This window comes from Canis lupus, chromosome 25, assembly GCF_011100685.1.
Source record: "Canis lupus familiaris isolate Mischka breed German Shepherd chromosome 25, alternate assembly UU_Cfam_GSD_1.0, whole genome shotgun sequence".
Lineage (NCBI taxonomy): Eukaryota > Metazoa > Chordata > Mammalia > Carnivora > Canidae > Canis > Canis lupus.
The window spans coordinates 45,449,167-45,473,588 of NC_049246.1; the positions used below are offsets into that span (position 1 = coordinate 45,449,167).

General features: G+C 54.1%; 1 protein-coding gene across 11 annotated transcripts in view; it reads left to right on the forward strand.

Annotated features, from left to right (window-relative positions):
* MROH2A (maestro heat like repeat family member 2A) overlaps positions 1-24,422 on the forward strand; it is a 46,507-nt gene that overhangs the window by 6,037 nt on the left and 16,048 nt on the right. For 7 of the 11 annotated variants that reach the window (XM_038574246.1, XM_038574252.1, XM_038574248.1 and 4 more), the window contains 21 exons: positions 2,492-2,590; positions 3,262-3,413; positions 3,906-4,049; positions 5,078-5,170; positions 5,449-5,527; positions 5,603-5,716; positions 8,054-8,130; positions 9,059-9,178; positions 9,486-9,596; positions 10,363-10,510; positions 10,596-10,802; positions 11,339-11,379; positions 12,092-12,233; positions 12,492-12,544; positions 12,997-13,104; positions 18,352-18,471; positions 18,715-18,837; positions 20,051-20,203; positions 21,450-21,572; positions 22,543-22,622; positions 24,042-24,150. In XM_038574246.1, the coding sequence (XP_038430174.1) occupies positions 2,492-2,590; positions 3,262-3,413; positions 3,906-4,049; positions 5,078-5,170; positions 5,449-5,527; positions 5,603-5,716; positions 8,054-8,130; positions 9,059-9,178; positions 9,486-9,596; positions 10,363-10,510; positions 10,596-10,802; positions 11,339-11,379; positions 12,092-12,233; positions 12,492-12,544; positions 12,997-13,104; positions 18,352-18,471; positions 18,715-18,837; positions 20,051-20,203; positions 21,450-21,572; positions 22,543-22,622; positions 24,042-24,150 (2,396 nt within the window). The remainder of the gene's footprint in view (positions 1-2,491; positions 2,591-3,261; positions 3,414-3,905; positions 4,050-5,077; positions 5,171-5,448; positions 5,528-5,602; positions 5,717-8,053; positions 8,131-9,058; positions 9,179-9,485; positions 9,597-10,362; positions 10,511-10,595; positions 10,803-11,338; positions 11,380-12,091; positions 12,234-12,491; positions 12,545-12,996; positions 13,105-18,351; positions 18,472-18,714; positions 18,838-20,050; positions 20,204-21,449; positions 21,573-22,542; positions 22,623-24,041; positions 24,151-24,422) is intronic. The other 4 variants (XM_038574251.1, XM_038574255.1, XM_038574247.1 and 1 more) reach the window with 3 other exon arrangements.

Genomic DNA, 24,422 nt, shown 5'->3' on the forward strand with positions numbered 1-24,422 from the left:
TTATTACATTTTATTTTTTTAAAAGATTTTATTTATTTATTCATGAGAGACAGAGAAGTAGAGACATAGGCAGAGGGGAAGCAGGCTCCCCACAGGGACTCGGTCCCAGGACCCCAGGATCATGACCTGAGCTGAAGGCAGATGCTCAAACATGGAGCCACCCAGTTGCCCCCCTTACATTCTTATTTTAATTCCAGTTAGTTGCCATGCAGTGTTATAACTAGTGTTATACTAGTTTTGGGTGTGCAGTGTAGTCACTTAGCAATTCCATACATCACCCGCTGTGCATCACGACAAGTGCGCGCCTCACTCCCTGCCTCCTATCCCATCCATCCCTCCCTGTTTTCTTATCTTTCTCTGGCATTCCTACTTTCTGTTTCCATGTGTCTCCCTCTGCTAAGGTTCTCCGTGTCCCTGCCTCTCATCTCTATCTCTTCATTCCTCTCATTTTTTCTCCAAACTTTTCTCACTCTCAGGCCCCCTCCTCATTCTACCAGTAGGTGTTGGGCTCCGGCTCTGCGCAGGGCTGTGGTAGGTGCTGGGCCATGCAGTGAATACGAGGTGCTGGGTTCTGTCCTATAAAGGACCGTAAACAAGTCAACAAGTCATCATATGTGATGAGGGGTAGGAAGAGAACAGCCTGGTGGCTATTTGAGGTCAAGAGGGAGGGGACCTCAGGTTTGTGGGGCCCTCAGTGAGGTAGTGACATTTCAGCTGTGGCCCGAAGGGATGAGAAATGATGGTAACTGTGTGAAGAACCAGATGTGCATCACGTGCAAAGGGCCTGAGGCAGCAAAAGGCTTGGTTTCTCGGAAGAACTGAGGGGTTATCGTGGCTGTAGTCAGGATGAGGGGGAGATGGTGTAAAGGGGGTTGGAGAGGCTAGCAGGGCCTGGGGAAGGCATGGTGGAGAATGGACTTCACTCGAGGGCACAAGAAAGCCGTTGAAGGATGCAAAGCTGCAGCTGCCTTGTGGAACGTAGGTTCCAGGAAAACCATCCTAGCTGTTGTGTGGACAGAGAAGGGCTAAGAGGCGTGTAGTGAGAGGTGCTGGTGGCTCACGCTGAGGCACATTCCGTGAGCGGGGGACACATGGGAGACACAGATGAGGCTCCAGTGGATGGGACTTGTTGATGAATTGTGTGCTGGGGGTGAAGGAGTAAATAGGAGGAGCCGAGGATGATGCCGGCTTCAGGTCTGAGCAGCGGGCCAGCGGCAGGTGCACTGAGTCCACATGCATGCGGGACGTCGGAGGGGGGAGGGCAAGTGGCCAGCTGATGTGTGGTTGCAGAGCTCGAGGGCAGGGGTGGGGCCTTCCTCGCAGGGTCCTCAGTACACCCACACCTGCAGAATGGGTACAGGGAGAGGAAAGGAGAGGAGAGGGGAGGGGAGATGGGAGGGGAGGGCAGAGGACAGAGAGAGGGGAGGGGAGAGGGGAGAGGAGAGAAGAGAGAAGAGGGGGGAGAGGAGGGGGGAGGAGAGGCGAGGAGAGGAGAAGAGAGGGGGAGAAGGGAGGAGGGGAGATGGGAGGGGAGGAGAGAAGAGAGAACAGGGGAGGAGAGGGGAGGGAAGGGAAAGAGGAGAGAAGAAGGGAGGGGAGGGGAGACGTGAGGCAAGGTGAGAGGAGGCCACACGGGTGGAGCAGCCCAGTGCAGGAAGACAGCTGGCAGGCATCTGGGGACAGTAAGGTGGTGTGCGTGGAGGCTGCAAGGACAGGGACTCAGGAAGGGCCCAGGGGCCAGTGTGTCCCCTCGTGCACGGGTTCTGGTCACATGGGGCCGGTGGAAGCAGACAGACGGCAGAGAGGCCTTGGGGGCGGGAGGACTAGCCTGCTGAGGTGGCAGCTGTGCTGAGGTGGCAGCTGGAGGGCCCGATGGAGGGGGTCGGTCCTGGGTGGGGAGGGTGGCTCTGTGTCCCAAGAACCCGTCCTCTGTCCCCCTCCCCACCTCCGGGTTGCCTTCCTTTCTCTGCCTGCCTGTTGCCTGCCTCTGGTCCCCCCCACCCAACCCGGGCTGTCTCCCTGTTTCATCCAAGGACATTCCTGGGACACCTCGGAGCCGGGCATCTACCCATGAGCCCCACTGAGTCTCTCCCCCCACAACTTCCCGCACTTCCCTGCGGCTCTTCGTCGTCCTCCTCCTTTTTTTAAAATTAGAAAAAAAGGTTTTATAGACTTATTCATGAGAGACCCAGAGAGAGGCAGCGACCCAGGCAGAGGGAGGCCCGCGGGGGGCCGATGCGGGACTCAATCCCGGGACCCCGGGGTCCACACCGAGCCCAGGGCAGGCGCTCAGCCACCGAGCCAGCCAGGCGCCCCACCTGTCCTCCGTCCCCTTCTGTGTCCTGGGCCCCGGCTCCTCCCCCGTCACTTGTTTCTAGCTCCGTCCTTTCAGGCCGCCCTGACTCCCACGCGGCCCGCGGGCTGGAGGCGCAGGCCAGGGGCTCGTCCTCCCTGCCCCGCCCCGAGCCCACCGCGCCTCTCGCCCGCCCAGTGTTCGAGTTCATGCCGTACATGGGCATCACGCTGGCCACCATATTCACGATGCTGCGACTCGCCAACGAAGCCAAGATGCGCCAGGTGATCTGCAGCGGTACGTGCCGCCGGGCTGGGCGGCCAGGTGCAGGGGCCTCGCCGGGGAGGGGCTTGTTCGTCTGCCCGGACATTGCCCCCCCCCACCTGCCTCTGGGTTTGGCTCTCGGGGGGCTGAGCTGTGGCGCGTGCGTCCAGGAGGACGTGGCCTGGCGGGAGGGAGTTGTCACGGTGACTCGGATCCACAGGAGAGGGGCCCAGGGAAAGCGGCTCTGACGTGGCCTGACCTGGGCAGGTCTTTGGTGCCGTTTACATCTGATCTCCTGGGCCTGGGTTTTGATTTCTTGAGCGTTTTTGGGGGGCTCCGAATCTCTGATACCTGAGAACAATGAGGCAAAATGTGTTCACCGGCCTCCGCAGTACGATCCTCGGGGTGTGACTAGGGCCACAGCCCAGGCTCCACTCTTGACCCCTGCACCTGAACCTCAAGGATGGGGCCCGGACGCCCCTGTATGTGTAGCACCGGGGTCCCTGCATGGATATCCAGCTGATAAGGGTCGGAAGGGCAGAGATTAAGGGCGGAAGAAAGGGTTTTCTAGGCCTCGGCCTGAGGCCACGTGGGTCACCCGCTGGGTCCCCAAGTGTGCAGCGCTCCCCCTGCAGGAGGTGCGTGGGGAGGCCTGTCCGGCCCCTGCCCCTCGGGGCTCACTGCATCCCCCCCCAAACCCGCAGCCACAGAGACCTTCTGTGAGACGGTGCAGTTTTACCTGAGGCATCTGGAGGACAGCGTGTACCCCGTGATGACCGAAGATCAGTTTGCCGTGAAGCTGTTCCCCCTGTATCGCTACTTCGTGACCGTGTGGCTGAGGAACCAGAACCCCGAGGTGAGAAGCCCCTTTCTCGGTGGGGGGAGGGGGGTCCCGTGGTCCCCCCAGGTCACGCCTGTGTGGCTAGGAGGGCTCAGAGACCCCTGGGCCCGGCGTCATTCCTGGGACGCCGGAGAGACAGCGGCGTGACAGAGGAGCTGGACGGCAGGGCACCTGGAGCCTCAGGAGGCCGGCTTGAGAACGGGCCCCCGGGGTGCTGGGTGAGGGCCCCGTTACAGTGCATTCGACCTGAGGGAGCTATTTCCGCATCAACTCTACGCTGCAGGACTGCTCTGCACACCAGGACACTGAGGCCCTCAGAGAGGTTCTACTGAGTGACCGAGCTGGGACTCGCAGGGACGGTCTGGCCTCGTCGCCTGCTATTGGGGGTCTTGGGGGGGGGCCCTCTGTCACGTGTCCTTGACTCTCTGGGTGCGGTGATGGCCCTGGTGGGCCAGCATGGGGCCCCTGCAGGTACGCGACTGCCGGGGTCCCGGGCTCCTGGGGTAGGTGAAGCTGGGGGTCATCAAATCCCTGAAGCCCATGCTGAACCTGCTCCTGCCCAACGATGACCTGCGGGACCAGGTGTATGACTACATCCCGCTGCTGCTGGCGGAGTACCGGGGCAGCCTGGAGGCGCTCTTCATCACGCAGGTCAGAGCTCGCTGGGCCTCAGCCCGGCGGGATGCTTGCTTCCAGGGCGGGGTGGGGGGGGGTGCTAGGGACGTGTCACCTGGGTAGAAGCTGGGGCCTGGCACTTGTTGGATTTTTGAGAAAACTGTTGTTCCAGGCAGAAGGGACAGATCCCAAAGTGTCTTGGAGGCCACAGTGAGGTGGTGCATTAGTTTCCTGGGGCGGCTGCCATAAGGCCCTGAAGGACGGCCTGGGGAAGGATCCTTTCTTGCCTCTTCCAGCTTCTGGTGGCCCCAGGCATTGCGCAGCTGGCAGCCCCACCATTCCAGGGTCCCTCTCCCTCTTCACGCGGCCTCTTCTCCGTGTCTGCCTCTGTGTCCTCTCCTTTTCTTACAAGGACACCGATGGTTGGACATAAGCTCCACCCTAAATCCAGGATGGTCTCATATGAGACCCTTAACTATGTCTGGAAAGCCTTGTTTTCAAATAAGGTCACATTCAGGGGTTCCCGGTGTACGTGAATTTTGGGGGGACCCTTTAACCCACGACAGCCCCTAAGCCACATGAGATGGAGTCTTGGCAGCGTTCGGAGTGGAGGTGTGACCCAGGCTGAAGACACTGTAAGGGGATCACTCATCTGTCTGCAGATGAGGCATGGTCCTCAACTCTAAAAGCAAGGAGCAGGAATTAATGTGATAGATCCAGAGGCCCGCTGCTGGGTCACTCTGGCGAAAGAATGGGCTTCACCTCCAGGTGGATCTGAGAGAAAGGGGAAGAGGGCCTTGAATGCCGTGCTCGGTGGCCGAGCACAGCCCTTTGCAAGCTTCACTGTGCTAGGCCCTGGCTGGGGGCTGGCTGAAATGCAGGGTCAGATTCAGCGGGGCTGGAGCAGGGCCTGAGAGGCTGCGCTTCTAACTAGCTCCCAGCGGGAGATGCGGATGTGGCCTGCCGGCTGCTGGGCCACGCTGCTGGCTGAGTAGCAAGAGTCTAGGGTTAAGTGACCTGGATCGGCAGGAGGTCATCTCCCACCATTTGCCTGTCTGTTGTAGGTCTTAAGGCAGATCCTGGAAATGTCCGTCACCACCAACACCCCAGTCCCCGAAATGCAACTGCACACCATTTTCACAGAACTGCACGTCCAGGTGAGGCCGGCAAGCTTGGCTGGGGCACCAGCATCCTCAGGGTGGATCAGTGGGAAGTGGGCTGCGGCAGGTGGCATGCCCGACCTGGGGAGGACAGGGTGTGGTGGTGGTGGAGTCCCGGTCTTGCTCACGGGCTCCCGTACCCCCAGGGTGGGTGTGGCAGGGTGCAAGGTGTTGATGCCCACGTGCTGCTGGCACGGCCCGGCTGGGCTGGCCCTGCACTTGCGTCCCCTCTCTGGTTGTGATCTCACCACCCTCCCTGCACGCCCCCTTCCCAGGTGTGTGCCAAGGTTCCTGCCCAGCAGCAATACAGCAGCCAAAACCTGGTGGAGATCGTACAGTGCTTCATAGCCCTCGGTGAGCACCCCCTGTCCGCTGTGAGTGAGCCTGGGGAGTCCCAGCCCCGGGACTAAAGCAGCCTTCTCCCTGCAGCCCGGTCCTATCCCAAGGAGTTGATGAAATTCTTCTTCAGTCAGATAGAGATGAGCAAGGAGGCCATCCGCGTGGGGACCCTGACCCTGATTAGGGCCGTGGTGAGCGCAGATGGTGAGCAAGGACGGAACTGGACCGGGCGGGAGGCCAGGGAGGCAGGTCTCACCCATGTCTGGACCCTTGTCATTTCCTCTTTCATAGACCCCACGGGCTGGACATGGAGTCACAGCTCCCGGTTGCTTCCTATTTTCTACCCTTGGGCCTAACCAGCACCGTGACCCACACTCCCCACCCTCAGTCGTCTCCTCAAACTCTGAATCCCAGCTTCCCTCTGAGTCTGAATTCCAAACTGGTAACTGAACCCCCCCACCCCCGACCCCAAAGTGAAATCAAAGGCTTTAAATAAGGCCACATCCCACCGTGTAGGTGTAGGGCTAAAGCCCCACTGTCCCTCATTGCAGTTAAACACCCTGATTCTAAATCCCTAGGCCCAAACTCTAAACCTGGCCTTGCAATCAAAAGGGGGGAAACCTGTCCCCAACTGGGACACTAGCTCAGACGGCACCTTTGTGTGAGTTGGAGCAAGGCACCCTTTGCTGGCAGCCTGTGGCCCTGCAGGTACACGATTTATTTAGAGGAGCCCGGGCCACTCCTGTTCAGCCCTTCAACTGGGTGCCCTCGAGCACTGCACAAACTGGGCAACTGTCTATGAAGCACATTCTGCTGCCAGTAAAGCCTTCTCTGAAAAACAAAATAAAATACAAATTTAAGCAACAATGAGACCATCTTGAGTTGTCTGGCGGCCAGAGATGATCACGACTAGGGTTGGCCTGGCTATTTTTCTGTCAAAGGCCTGCTAGTAAAAATATGTTTGGCTTTACAGGCCATACGGCCTCTGCGACGACGACTCAACTGTGCAAAAGCCGTCACACACTGCAGAGGGTGGCTGTGTTCCGATGAGACTTTGTTTACCAAAATGGGCTTTGGGCCGGATTTAGCCCGCGGGTTCTACTTTGCTAAGCCCAGAGCTGGAACAACAAGCAACTAGCTTCTTGCACTTTGTGGACAGGGGGTGTGAACTGATAAAGCATTCTGGGCGCTCAATTGGATAGGGACCAAAACCTGGGCTTAACCATCCCGACTTTTTGACCAGTGACCGTTGTCTGAAGGGAATCCTTCCCCTAAAGGTAACCGGACAAGGATGTTGGTGAGCGTGTCTTGTGTAAAAGCAAAACCCTGCAAACAGCCTAACCAGTTTTCTATAGGGGGGGATTCCTGAAGCGAATGAGAGTTTATCCACCTAGTGGGATATTACTCAACCATAAAGGGTGTAGTCCGTCTGTACCTTTTTGTGGACAAGATGCCCTCTCTGGGTGAAGGGCAGCAGGACACGCAGCACCACCTTGGTCACCTGCGGGAAATCCACATGCTTATTGCTGCGTGAGTTTAGGGGACACACCAGGACTGTTGAGTGGGTACCTTTTATTTTAATTCTGCAAAAAAAAAAAAATAATAATAATAATTCTGCAAGGAGCATATGCTATTTTTAAAATAGGGGACGGGGGTGGGGTGTAAGGCTTCTACTTTGCAGGTGCAAACTTGGAACTGTAACATGCTACCTCAGTGCCTGGTTATCTGCTACCTCCATCCTGTCCTGCGCGCCTCTCCTTCTTCCACCAGCCATGACCCGTAGTAACATGGGGCCTTGAGTGTAGCGTCAGGTTGAGCACCCAACCGTAATTCTATCCATACTTGGCCTCCCCAGAACCTTCTCGTGGCTCTATCTTATGTCTCCTAGTCTTCCTCTTCCCCGAATCGCCCGTCAGCGGTGCTATGACTCATAAGCACTTACAAAGCACTCTTTACTGCTCGCAGAAGCTCTGTGACAGAGGTGCTATTATCATCCACATTTCAAAAGTAGGGAGACTGAGGCCTAGGGGGCGGCGCTGAGGAGTTCACCTGAGATCACGTAGCTAGGATGGGGCAGACACAGGATTTGAACCCAGGCAGCCCGGCCCCAGCGCCCCGGCTCTGCAGCGCTGTGCCTTGTGACCAGTGCGTGCCCACTGTGTGCCTGGCCCTGCGTGTCCACCGGGAGGCACTAACGACGTAGGAGGTGGGGACCCTGCTGGCAAGCAGAGTCCACTGGGTTCCAAAGGGAATCACAAAGCAGAGAGGCCAAGGGAATGAGGTGTAGAAACACCGTCCCCTGGCCGGGCGGGGTGGGACAGGTGTTGAGGGGACAAGGAGGTGGCCAGTGAGGCTCCTGAGGGAAGTGTCCCCGAGCTGTGGTGGGAGTCAGAGGCTCCCAGGAGGCGTGATGTGGATGAGCCACCTGACGCCTGGCTCCCGGTGGAGGGTGGCAGGCAGGCCTGGTGCTCTGGGACTCTCGCTTCCCCCCGGGCCCAGCTCGGAGGCTGGTGGCCCTCCAGGCTGGTTTTCCTCTTTCAGAGCCCAGAATGAATATCAGGACCATCTCCTTGGCCATCCGGGTGGTCAAGAACACCCTCTCTGACACCCGCTTCAAGGTAACAGGGCAGAGACCTGGAAGGGGACGGTGTTCAGGGCACCTGTGGGGGACCCAGAGGGAGGCCCGGCAGGTGGCCTTCGCTCATCTGCTCTGTGGATGGGGGCTGCCCGCCCGAGGCCCTTTGATGGGAAACCTAGCTTCCTGGGTGGCACGGAGTAGGGGTAGAGGAGAGAGGCCCACTGGAGCTGCGGTCCTGCTCCTGAGACACTTACTGTCATCGGGTGAAGGGGCTCAGACACCGCCCTGGGCAGAGGGGAGGCTGAGTGAATCCTGAGGGTTTTATAAAATCTTTACTACATTTGAAAGCAGCAACTGAGGAATTCACCCTCACCCTCCAAATAGAGGATAAAATAAAAAAAAAATAACCACAGCCCAGGTCCACTGTAGCCACAGCCACCTTGGAATGTAGCTTCAGTTCTGGCCGGAGGCCCTGGAGGTCGCTGCATGTCCCCTGGGAAGGCCCAGGGGGGTGAGGGTCTGCACAAACGTGAGAGGGCATGGGGCTGGGGAGGAGCTAGGGCTGGAGATTTAGGCAGAGCCATTCTCAAGATGTGGAGGCCGTCAAGGGGGGAGAGAATAGGCGTGTTCTGGGCTGGCCAAGCCTGGGGAGCCCAGGATAAGAGTCAGGCTGTCCCCACAGGACGGCCCGAGGATGGAGCACCCCATCTGGAAGGGACAGGTGTGCTCCGTGTCTCTGAAGGGCTCAGATAACGGCCCTGGGTGGGCATGCTGCTGCAGAGTTTGATTCCTTGGATGGATGAGTCAAGGGGTGGCGGACAGAGAGGGCAGTAGCCCCCGACCCCTCCCCACCCAGAGCACCCCCGATTCCTCGCTGTCTCATGGGACAAGATTGGGTCTTAGATGCCAAGCCCCCCAACCGGGGAGCCCACCCCAATTCCGGCTTGTCCACTGCCCTGTGCCCTCAGGTGAGGATGGCTATTCTCCGCATCATCGGCCAATTGGCTCTATCCGGCTACCAGGACAGGATCAAAGGCTGGGGCCTGAAGTATGTGTCCGTGCAGCTGACCCTGTCCACCTACAAGCTGGTGAGTGGCCCGGATATGCAGACCATGGTGCTGCAGGTCCTTGGAAGGGGTTTCCAAAGCGTTGAGGAAAGAATCTGCTTGCTGCACCTGTGCTTGAACCCGCACGAATCTACATCCATGACACGAGTGCCCACGTGCACGGCAAGCTGTAGGTAGAGGTGTGTGCAGTCGCCCAGGCAGGAATCTAGAAAACTCTGGAGACCCAGTATCTGGGCATGGAGCCCCATGGGGGTGAGGAGACCACACCTGAGACCACAGCAAGCCCCTGCCGGCCCACGAGCAGGGACCCCTGGGTTCTGGCTTCCAGACAAATCACCGAGAGAGCTTTTATCAGAGGGATCTGGAGGAGAAGATGGTCCATAAAGTCACCATGGACACCGTGAGGATCATAACCTCCTCTGTCAGTGGGATGACCAATGTGAGTGTGTCCCCCACCCCCTGGGCCAGGGCCCTGCAGGTGACAGCTTCACCTGTGTGCGTCCTGCACCAGCTCGGGGCGAATGGCACATGCCCAGAATCCTGTCCTGTTGCTATCTGGGATGCCGGGAAGGCCCTGATCCTCCCACTGCCTGAGCTCTTGCCCTTGAAGATGCAATTCCAGAGGCTGTACCCTCGATGGGAACCTGGTCCCCCAGAGCCTCAGGCAGTTGCTGGCACACAGCGGGCCTCGATACATACCCATTGACTTCTAGCCAGAAATGTGTCCCTTCCACCCAGGTGTGTGTGTGCGCGTGTATGTGTGTGTGTGTGAAGAGATGATTCGAATGGATTAATGGATTAATTCCACAAACATCCAGGGAGCTCCTACTATGTGAAGACATGAAGGCATGTGCTGGGAAGGCTCAGGATACGCCCCAGGACGTCACAGGCTTAAGGGGGAAACGAATGTGCCAACTTTTCATTGCGACACAGGGTGACCTAGCAAAGAGTAGGAAAAATTTATAAGGAGGGGATCCTTGTCCTTTAAGTGAGGCCTTGGGCTAGATGCTCCCCGTCCTGGGGCAGTTTCTCGTAATAACAGAGATACTGAGAATGGTGGGAGCTACCATCCGTGGAGCTGCTGCTTAGGGCAGGTACCAGAATGTGGGGCGGGTGTGGGGCGAGCTGGACGGGTCGGCTACGGCTGCCCTCCGCTAATGCTGCCTCTACCCACCCCACCCCCCGCCCACCCCCGCCCGATCCAGGAGTTTTGGGTGAGGCTCCTGTGCTACATCATGGAGACGGATTACACGGAGGCCTTGACCCCCATCTGCATCAGCCTCACTAACCTGGCCGAACGCCAGCTCCACACCAAGGACGCGGCGGCCGGTGTGGCCAGCAAGAGCAAGCACGGTGGGCAGCCTCCCTGCGCCAGCTGCTGGCATCGGGCAGGGGGGCCGCTCGCTCTCTTGGAATAATTCCCCTCCCCATCTTCCAGGGAGCGTCCAGAAATCCAGACAGCCAGGCCAAAGGCCTGCCCTTATCATACCTGAGGAGGTCCTAAAGTTGTGCAAACTTCCTTTGGCAGGTTCATTCCTCATGTCCCCTCCCCCTGCACCCTGTCCCAGGACCCCGCCCTGTGGAGATTCAGCTGTTCTCCAGGTGTGGCTTGTCTGGGTCTCTGTGAGCCAGCAGGTCCCATCCGGTGGGTGCTCTGTAAACCACCCTACCATGCCTCCCCCTACCCCCGCCCCCAACTCGGCACCCTTGACAGCAGACATTCAAAAAATGACTGGCACGATCTAAGGGGCAGGATGACGCTGCTTGTTCCAAGGGGGCTGTTCTCACCGACCTGGAGCTTTCTTTGCTGGATGGGCGTCACTGGGGATGGGCCTGATTTTAGGAGCCCTTTAGGACCAAGGGATAGCCAATGGTGAGGGGTCTTCTTGACCTCATCTGGACCCTGGGCCAGCTCCCCCACCCCCACGACATCTATGCTTTAGCCCAAAGCATGGTCCTCCCCTCTTCTCAGGATAAGCCACTTAAAATAATGTTCCTTATGGACATATCACTGGTCCCTGTGCCAACCTATTCTCTGTTCTGGGGGCAATGGGATGGTGTTGGGGAAGTACCTTCCAGGGCAAAGCCCTTCTCAGAGTAACGGGGGCATGGGAGCAGGGACGGGCATGTCCTGGTTCAAGCTACACAACTGGAGCAGGTTCCCATTTCCTTCTTCCTCAGTGGACCTTCCTGCACCCCAGAAACTGTTGGCCCGTCTCCTGGTGAGTGGCTCACCCAGGCTCTGCCCTGGCCTGAGCAGGCCATGGCCTGTGGCACCTCTTTCTTGAGTTCCTAATTCCCAAAGCCCTCAGTGGGAGGAGGGAACTAGACACTCGGCTGGACAGAGTGTTCTGGGTCCCTTCCATTCCTCTTGGGTAGATGGGGCAGGGGCAGTGTGTTCAGATGCCCAGGGACCCGGTGAGGACATGTTACCAGATTCTTCTGTTCAGCCTTTGAGCAGCTCTACAGCATCCCCATGACACTTCCAAAGACCTGGAGGTCTTGCATCTATTCTTTCTTTCTTTCTTTCTTTCTTTCTTTCTTTCTTTCTTTCTTTCTTTCTTTCTTTCTTTCTTTCTTTCTTCCTTTCTTTTTTTAGAGAGAGTGGGGAGGGGGAGGGACAGAGGGAGAGGGAGAGAATCCCAAGCAGGCTCCATGCCCAGCACAGAGTTGGATCCGGGGCTCAATCTCACAACCCTGAGACCCCCCCTCACAACTTGAGCCCAAATCAAGAGCCAGATGTCTGACTGACTAAGCCACCCAGGTGCCCCCCTTCTCCTCCTTGTGTTGACTCTGGGCATTAATCCACATTCCACGGAAGCCTCAGGTGGGGAGAAAGCCCACTATCTTACCCTTCCTCTCCTTTCTGGGAACAAAATGCCTGGCACTGCCCAGCCTGGGACAGGGCCCCACTGGAGTGTTGGTGCTCCCCAGGTGCTGATGTCATCCCCCTACAAGGGGGAGGGCCGTGGGATAGCCATGCTCAACCTCCTGAGGACCCTGAGCCAGAGCATTGCGCCCTCCATGGCTGACATGTGGGAGGTGGAGATCCCACTGCTGGTCAAGTACTTGGAAGGTGAGGCATCCGGGTCACCGACCCCAAGTCAACTCTCTACTTTGTGCACATACTGAGAGTCCTAATCCTGTGGCTTGAACAACAGGAACCAAAGCTCAAGGTGGACCAGTATGGCTTATTTAGGTCCTTGGGGGCGTGGGGAGGGACATGCAGTGTGTGCTGAGCCCAACTATGGAGGGCTTTAAATGCCTGACTAAGGAGGCTGATCCAGAGGGGAGCAGCAGAAGAAAGTAGCATATGTGGACCTTCTTTCTGCAGAACATACCGAGTTTACTTGGAATCAGAAGACCTGGGAGGACAAGCTAATTCAAGTAAAGATATGATCCAGCTTGCTGAGGTTGGGTAGGGAGAAAGGGGAGGGGTGCATGGGAGGATGCTTGGTGGGGTTGGCATGTGGAGAGTTTAGGAGTCCCTAAAGGACACTTCTCCTTCTGTCAGAGAAGACTTGGGGAGTACCAGGCATGTCCACAGCTATATCTGTCAGCAGGGGAGAACAGAGAGCCTTCTATCCTGGGGAACCAAGTGTTCAGGAAAGCAGCACAGCAGGGACTCTCCTGCCTCCAGCCCAAAAGCCACAGCTGCTCCCCGGTCCACAGAATGTTAGCTCTGGGTCAGGGTTCAGTGGGTCGAGCAATTTAGGAATTGGGGAAGGGGGTTGGAGAGGGTGAGTCACAGCTCAAGGTCACACAACACTCCTGGAGCCTGGGAGAGAACAGGACTGGGGGCCTTTGGCATTGCCCACCGACGTCTTTTGCCTCCTCAGTTTCTGAGAAACTCCCTTAAGAAGACCCGAGGTTCCAACTGGAGCTTGCGTCTGAGCAAAGAGCTGAACAACCAGATCGAAAGCTTCGATAGCCCCTCCCTGGAGAAGGTTTGTGTTCACAGTGTCAGGGCAACTCAGACAGGGAGAGGACTCCAGGGATGGTGGAATGGAGGCTCAGACTGTGTGAGACCAGCTGCACCTGTGGCTGTCTACAGGGTCCTGGGAGGAGAAGTGGGTGATTTAGGCCAGTGGGTTTTTGTGTCTTGTTTTGTTCTTCTCTAAGAACCTGCCTTGTTGAAGCTGGGGTGGAGGGTGGGGTGGTCCTTTCTTCAGTCTTCCTGATTCTCTCACTTCACTCTCCACCTGAACTGGTCTCCTAGCAGAGTGCAACAGACAAGGATCCAGATGTCTGAACAGGTTTTGGCAAATAGTGAAAATGATGAGGATGACATTGAATTACAGAAGGGGGCTGAGGGGTTGTTGAGTTCTAGCTCACCAGTGAAGACGATGAAGCCAGGAGGGGGCAAAGAAAGAGTAGGCAAGCTAAGATTTGGAGCAGCACCTTCAACTGTCCCCACCCCCACTGGCAGGTTGTTGGATGTCATTGTGTACACCTGACCCATCTAGCTACTGGCTCATGACCATGTGTGTCTTTATGACCTAAAGACCTTTAAGACCTAAAAAGGTCTTTATGAAACTTGGAACATTGTTGAGAGAAGTCAGAGGTCTCAATTAACAGAAAGGATCCCATATTCACAAATTGGAATATGATATGGTCAAGATGGCACAACTCCCCAAATCTCTCTACAGATTCATTTTGACCCCTGTCATAAACCATAGCCGGCCTTTCCCTCTTTGTCTTTTTTTTTTAAAGATATTTGTTATTTATTTATTTATTTATTTATTTATTTATTTATTTATTTTTTAATGAGAGACACACACAGAGAGAGGCAGAGACACAGGTAGAAAGAGAAGCAGGCTCCATGCAGGGAGCCCAATGTGGGACTTGATCCCAGGACTCTGGGATCATGCCCTGGGCCAAAGGCAGGCGCTAAACGGCTGAGCCACCCAGGGATCCCCCTCTTTGTCTTTTTTTAGAGGTTGACAATCTGATCCTAAAATTCATGTGGGAATACAAGAATATAAAGTCTTGCAATATCAAGACTTCTTACACACAACTACAGTAAACAAGACAATGTAGTACTGGCATAAGGATGGGTAGACAGATTGATGCAATAGAATCGAGAGTGCAGAAATAAACCTCACATTTACTGTCAGCTGCTTTTGGGCAAAGTCTTCTTGGATATGACACCAAAAGCACAAGTGAGGAAAGAGAAAATAGATAAATTAGACATCATCAAAACTAAAAATTCTTATGCTGAAAATCATGCCATCAAGAAAGTGAAAAGACAACTCCTAGGATGCGAGAAAATATTTGTAAATTAAGTCCTTGATAAGGGACTTGTATCTAGAGTATACAAAGAATTCTTATCACTCAATAACAAAAAGTCAAGTCAGTTTAGAAATGGGCAAACGATATGAACAGACATTTCTTCAAAGAAAGTACACACATGGTGAGTAAGCATATGAAAAAAATGTTAAAGATTATCACCATTAGGGAAAATGCAAATCAAAGCCCCCAAGGACATATTACCTCATACCCACTAGGATGGCTGTGATAAAAAAAGCAGATAATAACAAATATTGGCCAGAATGTGGAGAAATTCAAACACTCATCTATTGCTGGTGTGAATGGAAAACCAGTTTCTTGAAGTATTAAATACAGAGTTACCATATGATCTGGGAATTCCACTCTGAGTTGTATATGCCTAGGGGAAACAGAAACATAAACCCACACAAAAATGTGTACATAAATGTTCACAGTAGGAGTGTTCACATAGCCAAAAAGTAGAAGTAGCCCAAATGCCCACCAATGGATGAAAAGACAAACAAAAAGCACAAAATATGGTCTATTCATACAATGGAATATTATTCAACCATTAAAGGGAATGAAGTACAGAAAGGATGACCCTTGAGGACATCATGCTAAATGATAGAAGCCAGACTCAAAGGAATGCAAACCACCACATACTTATTATAACATTCCATTTACTTGAAATGTCCAGAATAGGCATCTTCTTAAGCATCTACAGTAAGTAGATCAGTGGTTGCCAGAGGCTATGGGAAATGTGCAGTGACTGCCAACAGGTATGAGATTTCTTTGTGTGTTTGGAGGAGTGATAAAAATGTTCTAAGTTTAAATTGTGCTGATGGTTGCACAACTCTGTGACTAGACTGTTGAATTTGTAGACCTTAAATGGGTTAATTTTATGGTATGTAAATTATATCTCAATGAGATGTCTAAGAAAAGGTTTTTACAGGTGTCAACCAAAAATTGTGTTTGCTCAAAGAGATAGATAGCCTTTATAGCCTGTATGTAAAATAACAAAAAGCAGGGCTATCTTACAGATAATCTTCTTTGTGGGTATAAGATCTTATCCAATGTCAATTTAAGGACAATGACCATTCACAAGAATGTTGTATGCAGGATGTGAGGGCAATCTGGCTGTGACATGTGTCACCTCATTGATTGCCAGAGTTGATTTGGCTGATCTGGCTGGCTAGCTGGGTATCTCCATCCTCCCTCACTGCTTCATGTGCGTCTCCCTCGAAGCTGCATGCCTGGTCAAGGAGGATGACCTTCCCCAGTAGAGGAGGACTGTTTCTTGGTCATGGGTATACAAATACCTGTGCTCCCCTGCTAGAACTTCCAAACAAGCTCTCAACGTCCTTTTTAAGGAGAACATAGGGCAGTCAAGCTTCCAAGACTCCAGACACATCCAAACAAAGCGATACATGTGGCAGTCGCCTTTCTTTTAAAAGGACACAAAATGAGATGCCTAGTGGCTCAGTGGTTGAGCATCTTCCTTTGGCTCAGGTTGTGATCACGGGGTCCAGGGATGGAGTCCCCCACTGGGCTCCCTGCGAGGAGTCTGCTTCTCCCTCTGCCTGTGTCTCTGCCTCTCTCTCTGTGTCTCTCATGAATAAATAAATAAAATCTTTTTTAAAAAAAGGAAGTTGTATATGATATTCAATAAGCAAATGTGTGGAATTCAACCTTATTTCAATAGATCACCTAGCCTAGGGAAAGTATATCAATAAGTAGGATTTTACTGGCTTAGAAAACTTAAGGAGGCACAGTTGGATACAGAACTTCACCAGGACTGTCCTATCTCTTCTTGGCTCAGCTGGCACCCTCCAGGTAGGAGCAGGGTGGCCACCAGGAGCCTCCAGACTTACAGTCCCAGGTGTAGGATCCAGTCTTCTCCCAAAATTGATATGCAGAAATCATTATCTTTCCCACATTCAAATAAAACAAAAATACAATATAATGAGAAAAGATCCCATTCCGAGTAGCAACACAATGTAAATACGTAATTGAATAAATTATTGCCTATATGATATGTGTGGAACCAGTGTGAGGAACAAAAAATGACAAGGAGGGGCAGGAACACTGAGAGAAATGGGATGACATTGACACAATCTTTGTTGTTGGCTGGGAAGTCTCAACGTTGGAAAGCCGTCCATGTTTCTCAAATTAATCTGCCATACAACATACTCCCCGTCAAATTCCCAAAAGGAGCTTTTGTGGAAATTGGGTAATTTTATGGAATTTGACTAGATTGTGTCCAAGTTCATCTGAATGACCGAGTGGAAGAGAATAGCTAGGAACATATCGACAATAAAGTTCACGAAGGAAGGATTTACTCTCTCGGAACAGATCAAAGATTTAAGTGTACAAAATGAAAGAAAACCGTGGAACAACTAGGAGAATATATCAATGAATATTTTTTTAAAATCTTGATGTGGAGTAGGCCTTCATATGCATGAAAGACAGCCAAGAAAGGCAAAGGAAGTGAAAGACACTTTCCTCTGTGAAAATGAACAATTCCTGTGTGACAAAGTCACAATATAAAATCAAAAGAGAACGAAGACTTTAGGGGGAAAACAAAGCAGTAGAGTGATCTGCTGGTTGAGGCCTCTGGTATGCGAGCCTCAAGAAAGGAGCCTCAGATCATGCTCGATTTTTTTTTTTTTTAAAGATTTTATTTATTTAGAGTGAGTGGGGGTGGGTGGGGAAGGGGCAGAGGGAGAGAATCCTCAAGCTGACTCTGAGTTGAGTGCAGAGCCAGATGCTGGCCTTGATCTCATGACCCCAAGACCATGACCTGAGCTGAAACCAAGAGTCAGGTGCTTGGCCAGCCTGGCTACCCAGGCACCCCAGATTTTATTTTATTTTATTTTGCAGATTTTAAATCCTGCTTCTATCTCCTCCTCCTTGCATTTTCATCTCCCAAAACGGCAACCATATCTACCATCTGGAGTTGCCATGTGGGTTAAATGAAATAAGACGTGTTTGTTCTTGTTGTTTTTCCAAACCTACACATGAGGCTCTTATGGATAAAAGAGAAGACAGGGGAAATAAGCCAACAGGAAATGGGGCAAGAATACAGGCAGGGAAAACTATGGAAAGAGCTCAGATGTCCATAGATAGATGAATGGATAAAGAAGATGTGGGATATGTTTACAATGGAATACTACCCAGCCATCAAAAAAAAAATGAAATCTTGCCATTTGCAATGTCATGGATGGAACCAGAGTGTCTTATGTTAAGTGAAATGAGTCAACCAGAGAAAGACAATCATCATACGATCTCACTCATATGTGGACTTTAAGAAACAAAACAGAGGATCATAGGAGAAGAGAGGGAAAAATAAGACAAAAATCAGAGACGGAGACAAACCATAGGAGACTCTTAGCCATAGGAAACAAACTGAGGGTCACTGGAGAGAAGGTGGGTGGGGAGATGGGGTAACTGGGTGATGGGCATGAAGGAGGGCACAGGATGTAATGAGCACGGGGTGTTATATAAGACCGATGAACCACTGACCTCTACCCTCAAAACCAATAATACACTATATGTTAATCAGTTGAATTTAAATTAAAAAAATAAATAAAAGGAATACATGCAGGGATTCGGAGACTGGATCGTGAGAACGTGCGAAGTTGTTCAGCATGGCTAATCGGCAGGTGCTCTTAGATTGGTTAGTGTGAGTGAAAATTGGTTCAACCTCTATAGGGGTGAATAATTTGGCCACTATTTATAATACACTTCCCTGCACGCAGTCCAGCCCTCCACAATAACCTGCACATTTAAAGACTCGACGAAATGCACAGATATCTGTGCACCAAAACAAAAAGCCTCGAGTGTGAGGCAGGGGAATCCCCATGACGGCAACCCCTGGAGGGCGGAGCAGAGAGGCCTGAAGCTCCCCTGCCCCTCTGCCTCTCCAGGGCTTTCTGTATCGGGCCCTGGGCTTCACGCTGGCCATGGGCCTGGAGGCCGACAAGGTGGAGGTGCTGCTGCTGGAGCTGCTGTACAAGACAGACTACAGCAACGACTTTGACCGGGAGGTGAGGGTGCCCGGCAGCCCCCTCCTACCCACCGGACCCCTCTGGACCCTCGGGGTTATGGGCATGTGCTTACTTGTGAGTGCATGAGTGCCTGCATGCTTATGCGTGTACTGGAGTGTGTGTGTGCATGTGTGTGCACAGGTGCGTCCGTGTGCATGCCTGTGTGTATGTGTACCTGTGCGGGCTCCTCTTCCGGCCCCTGCCCGCCGCCCTCAGCCCAGCTGGCTGGGTCTCTCCCTGCAGGGCGTGATTCTGTGCTTTGGCCTTTGTGCCCGTGGCCAGGTGAAGACTGTGCTGAACGTGCTCCATGACTTCGAGGAGAGGATCCAGGAGTCGGAGCAGTCCTGGCAGATCGGCGCTTGGCGGGTAAGCGTCAGGGCTCCGGGGGCCTCGTAGACCAGTGCTTTCAGCACCCAGTCGAGGTCCTCGCTAGATCTCAACAGCAAACTCCCCTCAGTGTCACCCGGAGGCCTCCTCCACCAAAGCTTTTGCTGTTGGATGATCTCAAGAACACAGAGTGGGCCTTTCCAGGACCCAGATATTACAAAGGAGTGCCCACCGGGGGCTCCTCAGAGCAGCGGCAGCAGCGCCCCTGGGTGCTGGTGAGAATGCAGCGTCCCAGGCCTCACCCCCACCCAGGTGAAGAAGCTGCTCAGGGAGCGCTCAGTGGGTACTTCCCACGTGTCGGGAGCTCTGCCTCAGTGGATCAATGGGAGTGGGGTGGAGAGGCTACCCTGCCCTCTGCCCCATAGAGGAGAATGCTGCAGCTTGTCCCAAGGTGTGCAGCTGGCCAGCGGTGAAGCCAGGAGCTGGACCTCTGGAGGCTGCCCCTCTCTGCCACAGGACACAGAGCCGCAGGCTGGCTGAGGCCCCAGTGGGCAACCATCCAGAGTCATTGGTGCCCCGGACTTTGGCCTTGACCTGGAACCCTTGCCCTGGGGGTCTGGCAGTCTGGATGGAGAAAGTCAAGTGCATCTCAGGCTTTTACCCCAGCTTCTCCACAAAGCAGGACCTGAGGCAGGGATTTCTATAGAGGCCTGGCAGGGCATGGGCATGGGCACCCCTGCCCGCCCTGCATGGGGGTTTGGTGGCCCGCAACACCGCATCTCGGGCTGCTTATTCCCACTGGATTCCCAGTATCAGGAGAGCCCCGGGCCGGAGCAGGTGGCTGGCATGTGAGGGTATGGAGGAGTGTATGGGTGGCCTCGTTTAGGGGCGTCCACACAAACCACCTGCTCACAGCTAACAGGTGCTGCGGGCATCGGCCGCTGGACTGGAGCCTCCCTGGGCTGGGCCCTCGTGTGAGTTGCTCACCCCTGTGTACCCGGCACCTGGCAAGTAGTAGGTGCTCAAGAAAGATATGTTGAATGAATGAATAAATGAATGAGGATCTGAGGCACCCAGAAAACTCTCAGTTGAAGCACCTTCTGCTGACTCTATGGCTCCTTCGGCCATGCGCCCAGAGACTGTCCACGCGCAGTTGGGGCGGCCTTGCTACCTCTCAGAGAGGCAAGTTGAGCAAGACCCCTCTTCCCACACACACATCCGGTGGTTCTTCCTCTCCTCGTTGGGCTCACAGAAGGACCATCCCTGGAGGCGGGAGACAGTGAAGAGTGCCCTCATGGTGATATACAGCTGCGTGGCCTCGTACTGCCACCCCCAGATGCTCCTCACCCACGTGGACAACCCCATCACGGCCAAGATCATTCACCACTACTCCAGCAGCTGCCAGGTAACCCCAGATGCCACAGCGCCACATCCAGAGCCAGGCTGGCAGAGTCACAGTCACCTGCCTCACTATCTGAGCACCCCAACCCCACCCAGCAGACAGCCAGGACTCCTACCCGACGCTCAGCGTTTGGGAAGCCCATTGCCTCAGGCTGGTGCTCTCTGCTGCAGGGGGGAGAAGGGGGACAGCCTTTCCCCCACGGTGCTGGGGGGGGGGTGAGGGCAGGTCCCAGAAATCACAAGAGGAGCACCCCCTCTTCCCAGCCTCACTCCCTCCCTCCCTCTGCCCTTGACTCCACTCCCTCCCCTCCTGACATCTGACCCAAGCCCTTTACCAAGGGACAAGAAGTGGGGCTGTCCTCAGGGATGCAAAGGGACTTGCTACTTTCTTGGAATGGCAAGGAAGAAGAAATACAGGATAAAGCAAAAATTATTTTAAATAATTAATAATTGAGTACATGTGACTTGTGCCACCGTCCCCACCGGTCGTCTCCAGTGCTCTTTGTCTTCTAGGCCTAGACTGTGCAGCCACCGGCCGATATGCCCACACCCCCTGTCCCCAGCCCCTGCAAGCCCCACTCTACCCTTGGCCTCTAATGAATTTGACTCACAGAGCATTCGTCTTTTTATGACTGGCTTGCTTCATTTAGCATAATGTCCTCAAGGCTCCTCCATGTTGTCAAAGCAAAAACAATAAAAAAAAAAAAAAGGATTTTATTTATTTATTCATGAGAAACACAGAAAGAGAGGGGCAGAGACACAGGCAGAGGGAGAAGCAGGCTCCCTGTGGGAGCCCGACGCGGGACTCGATCCCAGGACCCCAGGATCACAACCTGGGCCAAAGGCAGATGCTCAACCACTGGGCCACCCAGGCGCCCCAACAAAAATGATTTTATCTCAACTTATTCGGTCCCTTTGGCGACCCACGGGGCTTGGTGTCCTGGCATTGCTGTCGTCAGGCACAGGTGTGGGGGGGCTGGAAGGAGGTGGCGTTTTCAGAGGGGCGCAGGAGCACTCCGCCTTGTCCAGCCCCCCGCTGGCACCCTGGCCATGTGGCAGACGCCCGGCCCAGGGGCTGAAGGACAGAAGGAGGCCTGCCATCTCGCGGAGCGCCCCTGGCACTGCCTCTCCTTGGGCGCGGAGGACCGGTCCTTACGCAGCAGCAGGGTGCTGACCAGGGCTGCGGCCTGGGGGCTTCGGGCCCACTCACGACGTGCTCCTGCTATTCCCTCTTCTTGGTTTGGGTTCAGGACATCTGTCTCAAGATGGCCTTCATGAAGAGTGTGATGCAAGTCACCAAAGCCATCAAAAACATCAAGGACCTGGAGGATTTCCAATTTGCCCAAAAGATGACTCTGACGGGCATTATAACGGTAGGCTGGGTGGGGGCTTCCTTGGTCCTGGGCGGTCTGGGGGTCTCATGCCTGCCGGCTTCTCCGTGGTCAGAGGTTTCCAGAGGTTCTGAGGGCATCTGAGGGGACATGGAGGTGCCGTGGGGGGCGGGGGGGTGTCACAGGAGTCCCTCCCTATCTCAATTGTGCTTCGGTCCAACTGTAGGATTTCTGAGTATGAGATTTGTCCATCTGACAAAGGGTATGATGGGCCAGGGATGCGCTAGTGCCTGGAGGTGGCTGGTTCAGAGTGGGCAGAAGGAAGCCCACCGGGCCGCCCCTCTGTCACCTGGTGTTTCTCCACAGCAGGGATCTAGGGGGTGGGCTCCGTGGCAGGAGGGTCTGAAAGCTCTTTGTGCACAGAGCTTCAGTAAGGTCTAGAAAGCGTCAGCTGCCTGAGGGTAAGAAGCCATGGCAGAGGCAGTGGAGTTCTGGGCAGCTACTGTCCTTTGTCCCCAGACACACACCCCCCACCCCCCCGCCCCGCCAGTGCCTTCTAAAGCTGTGGTCCCTGGAAAGCATTGGAGGCTGTCCCCGAGGGAGGTGAGGTTTGGAGAAGGAAATGAACCCTTGTTCCAGCCCAGGGACATAGGCTGTCCGTGTGCCATCTCATGCTACACGAGGGGCACAATCTGGTGAAACAGGCCTTGTCTGACACGTGATGGCTCAGGCAGGGGAAGGGGTTTGCCCAAGGACACACAGCAAGCAGGCGGCAGGCCTGAGTGAGCAGCCCTGGCCTGTCTGGAGCCCTGCTGCTTCCCACACCAGATTTTGCTGCTTCCCCTACAATGCTAAAGGCCAAGTGATCCTAAAAACAGAGAATGTGGTATGGGGTGTCAGCACCCCATGCAGTGCCAGGCCCTGGGCACTAGCCCTGGGGGTGCCGCTGTCTCCACGCTCACTGGCCTCACTGGCGGGCCCTGGATGGCTCATTCTCTGCTGTGCCGGGCAGGCCACCATCAAGGAAGAACCCACCGACAGCCTGGTTTCTCCCGTGCGGACGATGGCGATGGAGGCCCTCTCGCACCTGAGGTGAGCTGGGCCCCTGTTTGGGCCCCAAGTATCTCTGAGGGTTGGGGCAGAGTCTGAGACCACCCCTCAGTGCTCCTTGGTCGGTGGGGGGGTGGTCACCTACTTTGCCTCCCCATCTCTGTAGCAGGGGCCCTGGGTGGCCGCTCTTGGGGCAGTGGGCCACCCGGGGAGGTGGGGTCTGCTTCCGCCAGGTCTTTTCCATAATTTTAGCAATATTTCCAGTTGGGCTCTTCTGGGTTGGGAGGTGACTGGCAGGTGGGTAGGCTGTTCTTTGGTCCATTAGGGGATATTTTGAGCAAGAAATCATATGGCACTGGATAGGGTAGCAGGGGGATGGCATCCTTCTAGTTGGGTTGGGCAGGGATCAAAGAATTTAATTGTTGATGCTTTATGATACAGTTAATATAAAGTAATATAATACCCCAGGCTTGCCTTCCTGGAGCCGTCCATTCACTGGGGCGAAATGGGGGAGGGAGGAAGAAGTTATGAACATTAGTATCTGAAGTGGTTGGGTGTTGGGTGGTCTCTGGGAATTCTTCACCTGTGGGGTAAAACGAATGCCTACAGAAGGAATAATAGGGCAGAGCTGTGTATTAATGCATGAATAAGCAGGAAAAAAATCTAGGACCAGAGAAAGGGGGTCCACTAACAAGTTATAATTTTGTCGATACAAGAGGGGCGATCAGAAGGTGCTGGCATCTGACACAAAATAACAGGATTTAGGTAGGAATTGGAAGCTCCAGGCAGGGCAAAATACAGGATATCTTTGGGGGGCAGGTGTTTAAAGTTAAGTAGAATGGTAGCTGATACCCTGGCTCCACCCCACATCTTTATATAAGGATCCCTGGAGTCTGGATGTGGCCCCTGGGCACCTCGGAGCTTCTCTAGGTGATGCTAGAATGCACCTAGGCTTGAGAACTATTGATGAAGAAATAGGAGAAGAATGAGTTAGCAGGCATCAAGCAGCCAGCTTCCACCCCTGAGAGTTCATTAAATCTCAGATGGCTGAGCTCCACTCCGAGTTTTTGATTCAGTAGCTCTGAGGTAGGGCCAGAGAATTTGCATTTCTCGGAAGTGCCAAAAACCCTTGGGTCAGGGCCAGCCTGGGAGGCGGAGTCTATGGTTATGGCCGGGGAGGAGTCATGGAATGTTTCCAAGCAGCAGAGGGACAGGCTCAGAGTAGGCAACAAGGAGGAGAGCTGCCTGTGGGCCCCTGCGTCTCCCCATCAGTCACAGACACAGTCACTGGAGGGGAGCCAGGGCCCCTGGGGAGGGAGGGATGCATGCCTGCACCCGCCGCCGGGGAAGCTGTCTTCTCCCTCATTCTGTGCCATGCCTCTGCACCCTGGACTGGGCAGTGGGGTGGCAGGGTCTCAACTCCCTTCTGACCCTTCCTCTTGTCCCTTCTTCTTTCCTTAGCAATCTGAAGCCTTTCTACTCCATGGAGGAAAACAATGAGCTGATGGATATCAGTATTCACTCTGTAATTTCTCTCCAACCCCCAGCAGAGGACAATGAGTCCATTCAGGTAGGTCCCTCTGGGCTGCCTCATTTTCCGGGTCAGGACTTGGAAGCTTACAACAACTTGGGCAGTGCTGAGAGCACGCCGCCTTGAACCACCTGTGAGTGGTTAAGGGCAGCAAAGTGCAGTAGGCCCTATTAGTTAGTGTAAGGTAACGTTAGCTGCTGTAACAGCTAAACCCTGAAATCTCCATGGTTTAATAAGGAGACAGTTTATTTCTCACTCAAGTGAAGTCCAGCTGGCAATAGGGGTGGAGATGGAGCTGCTGCATGCAGTTA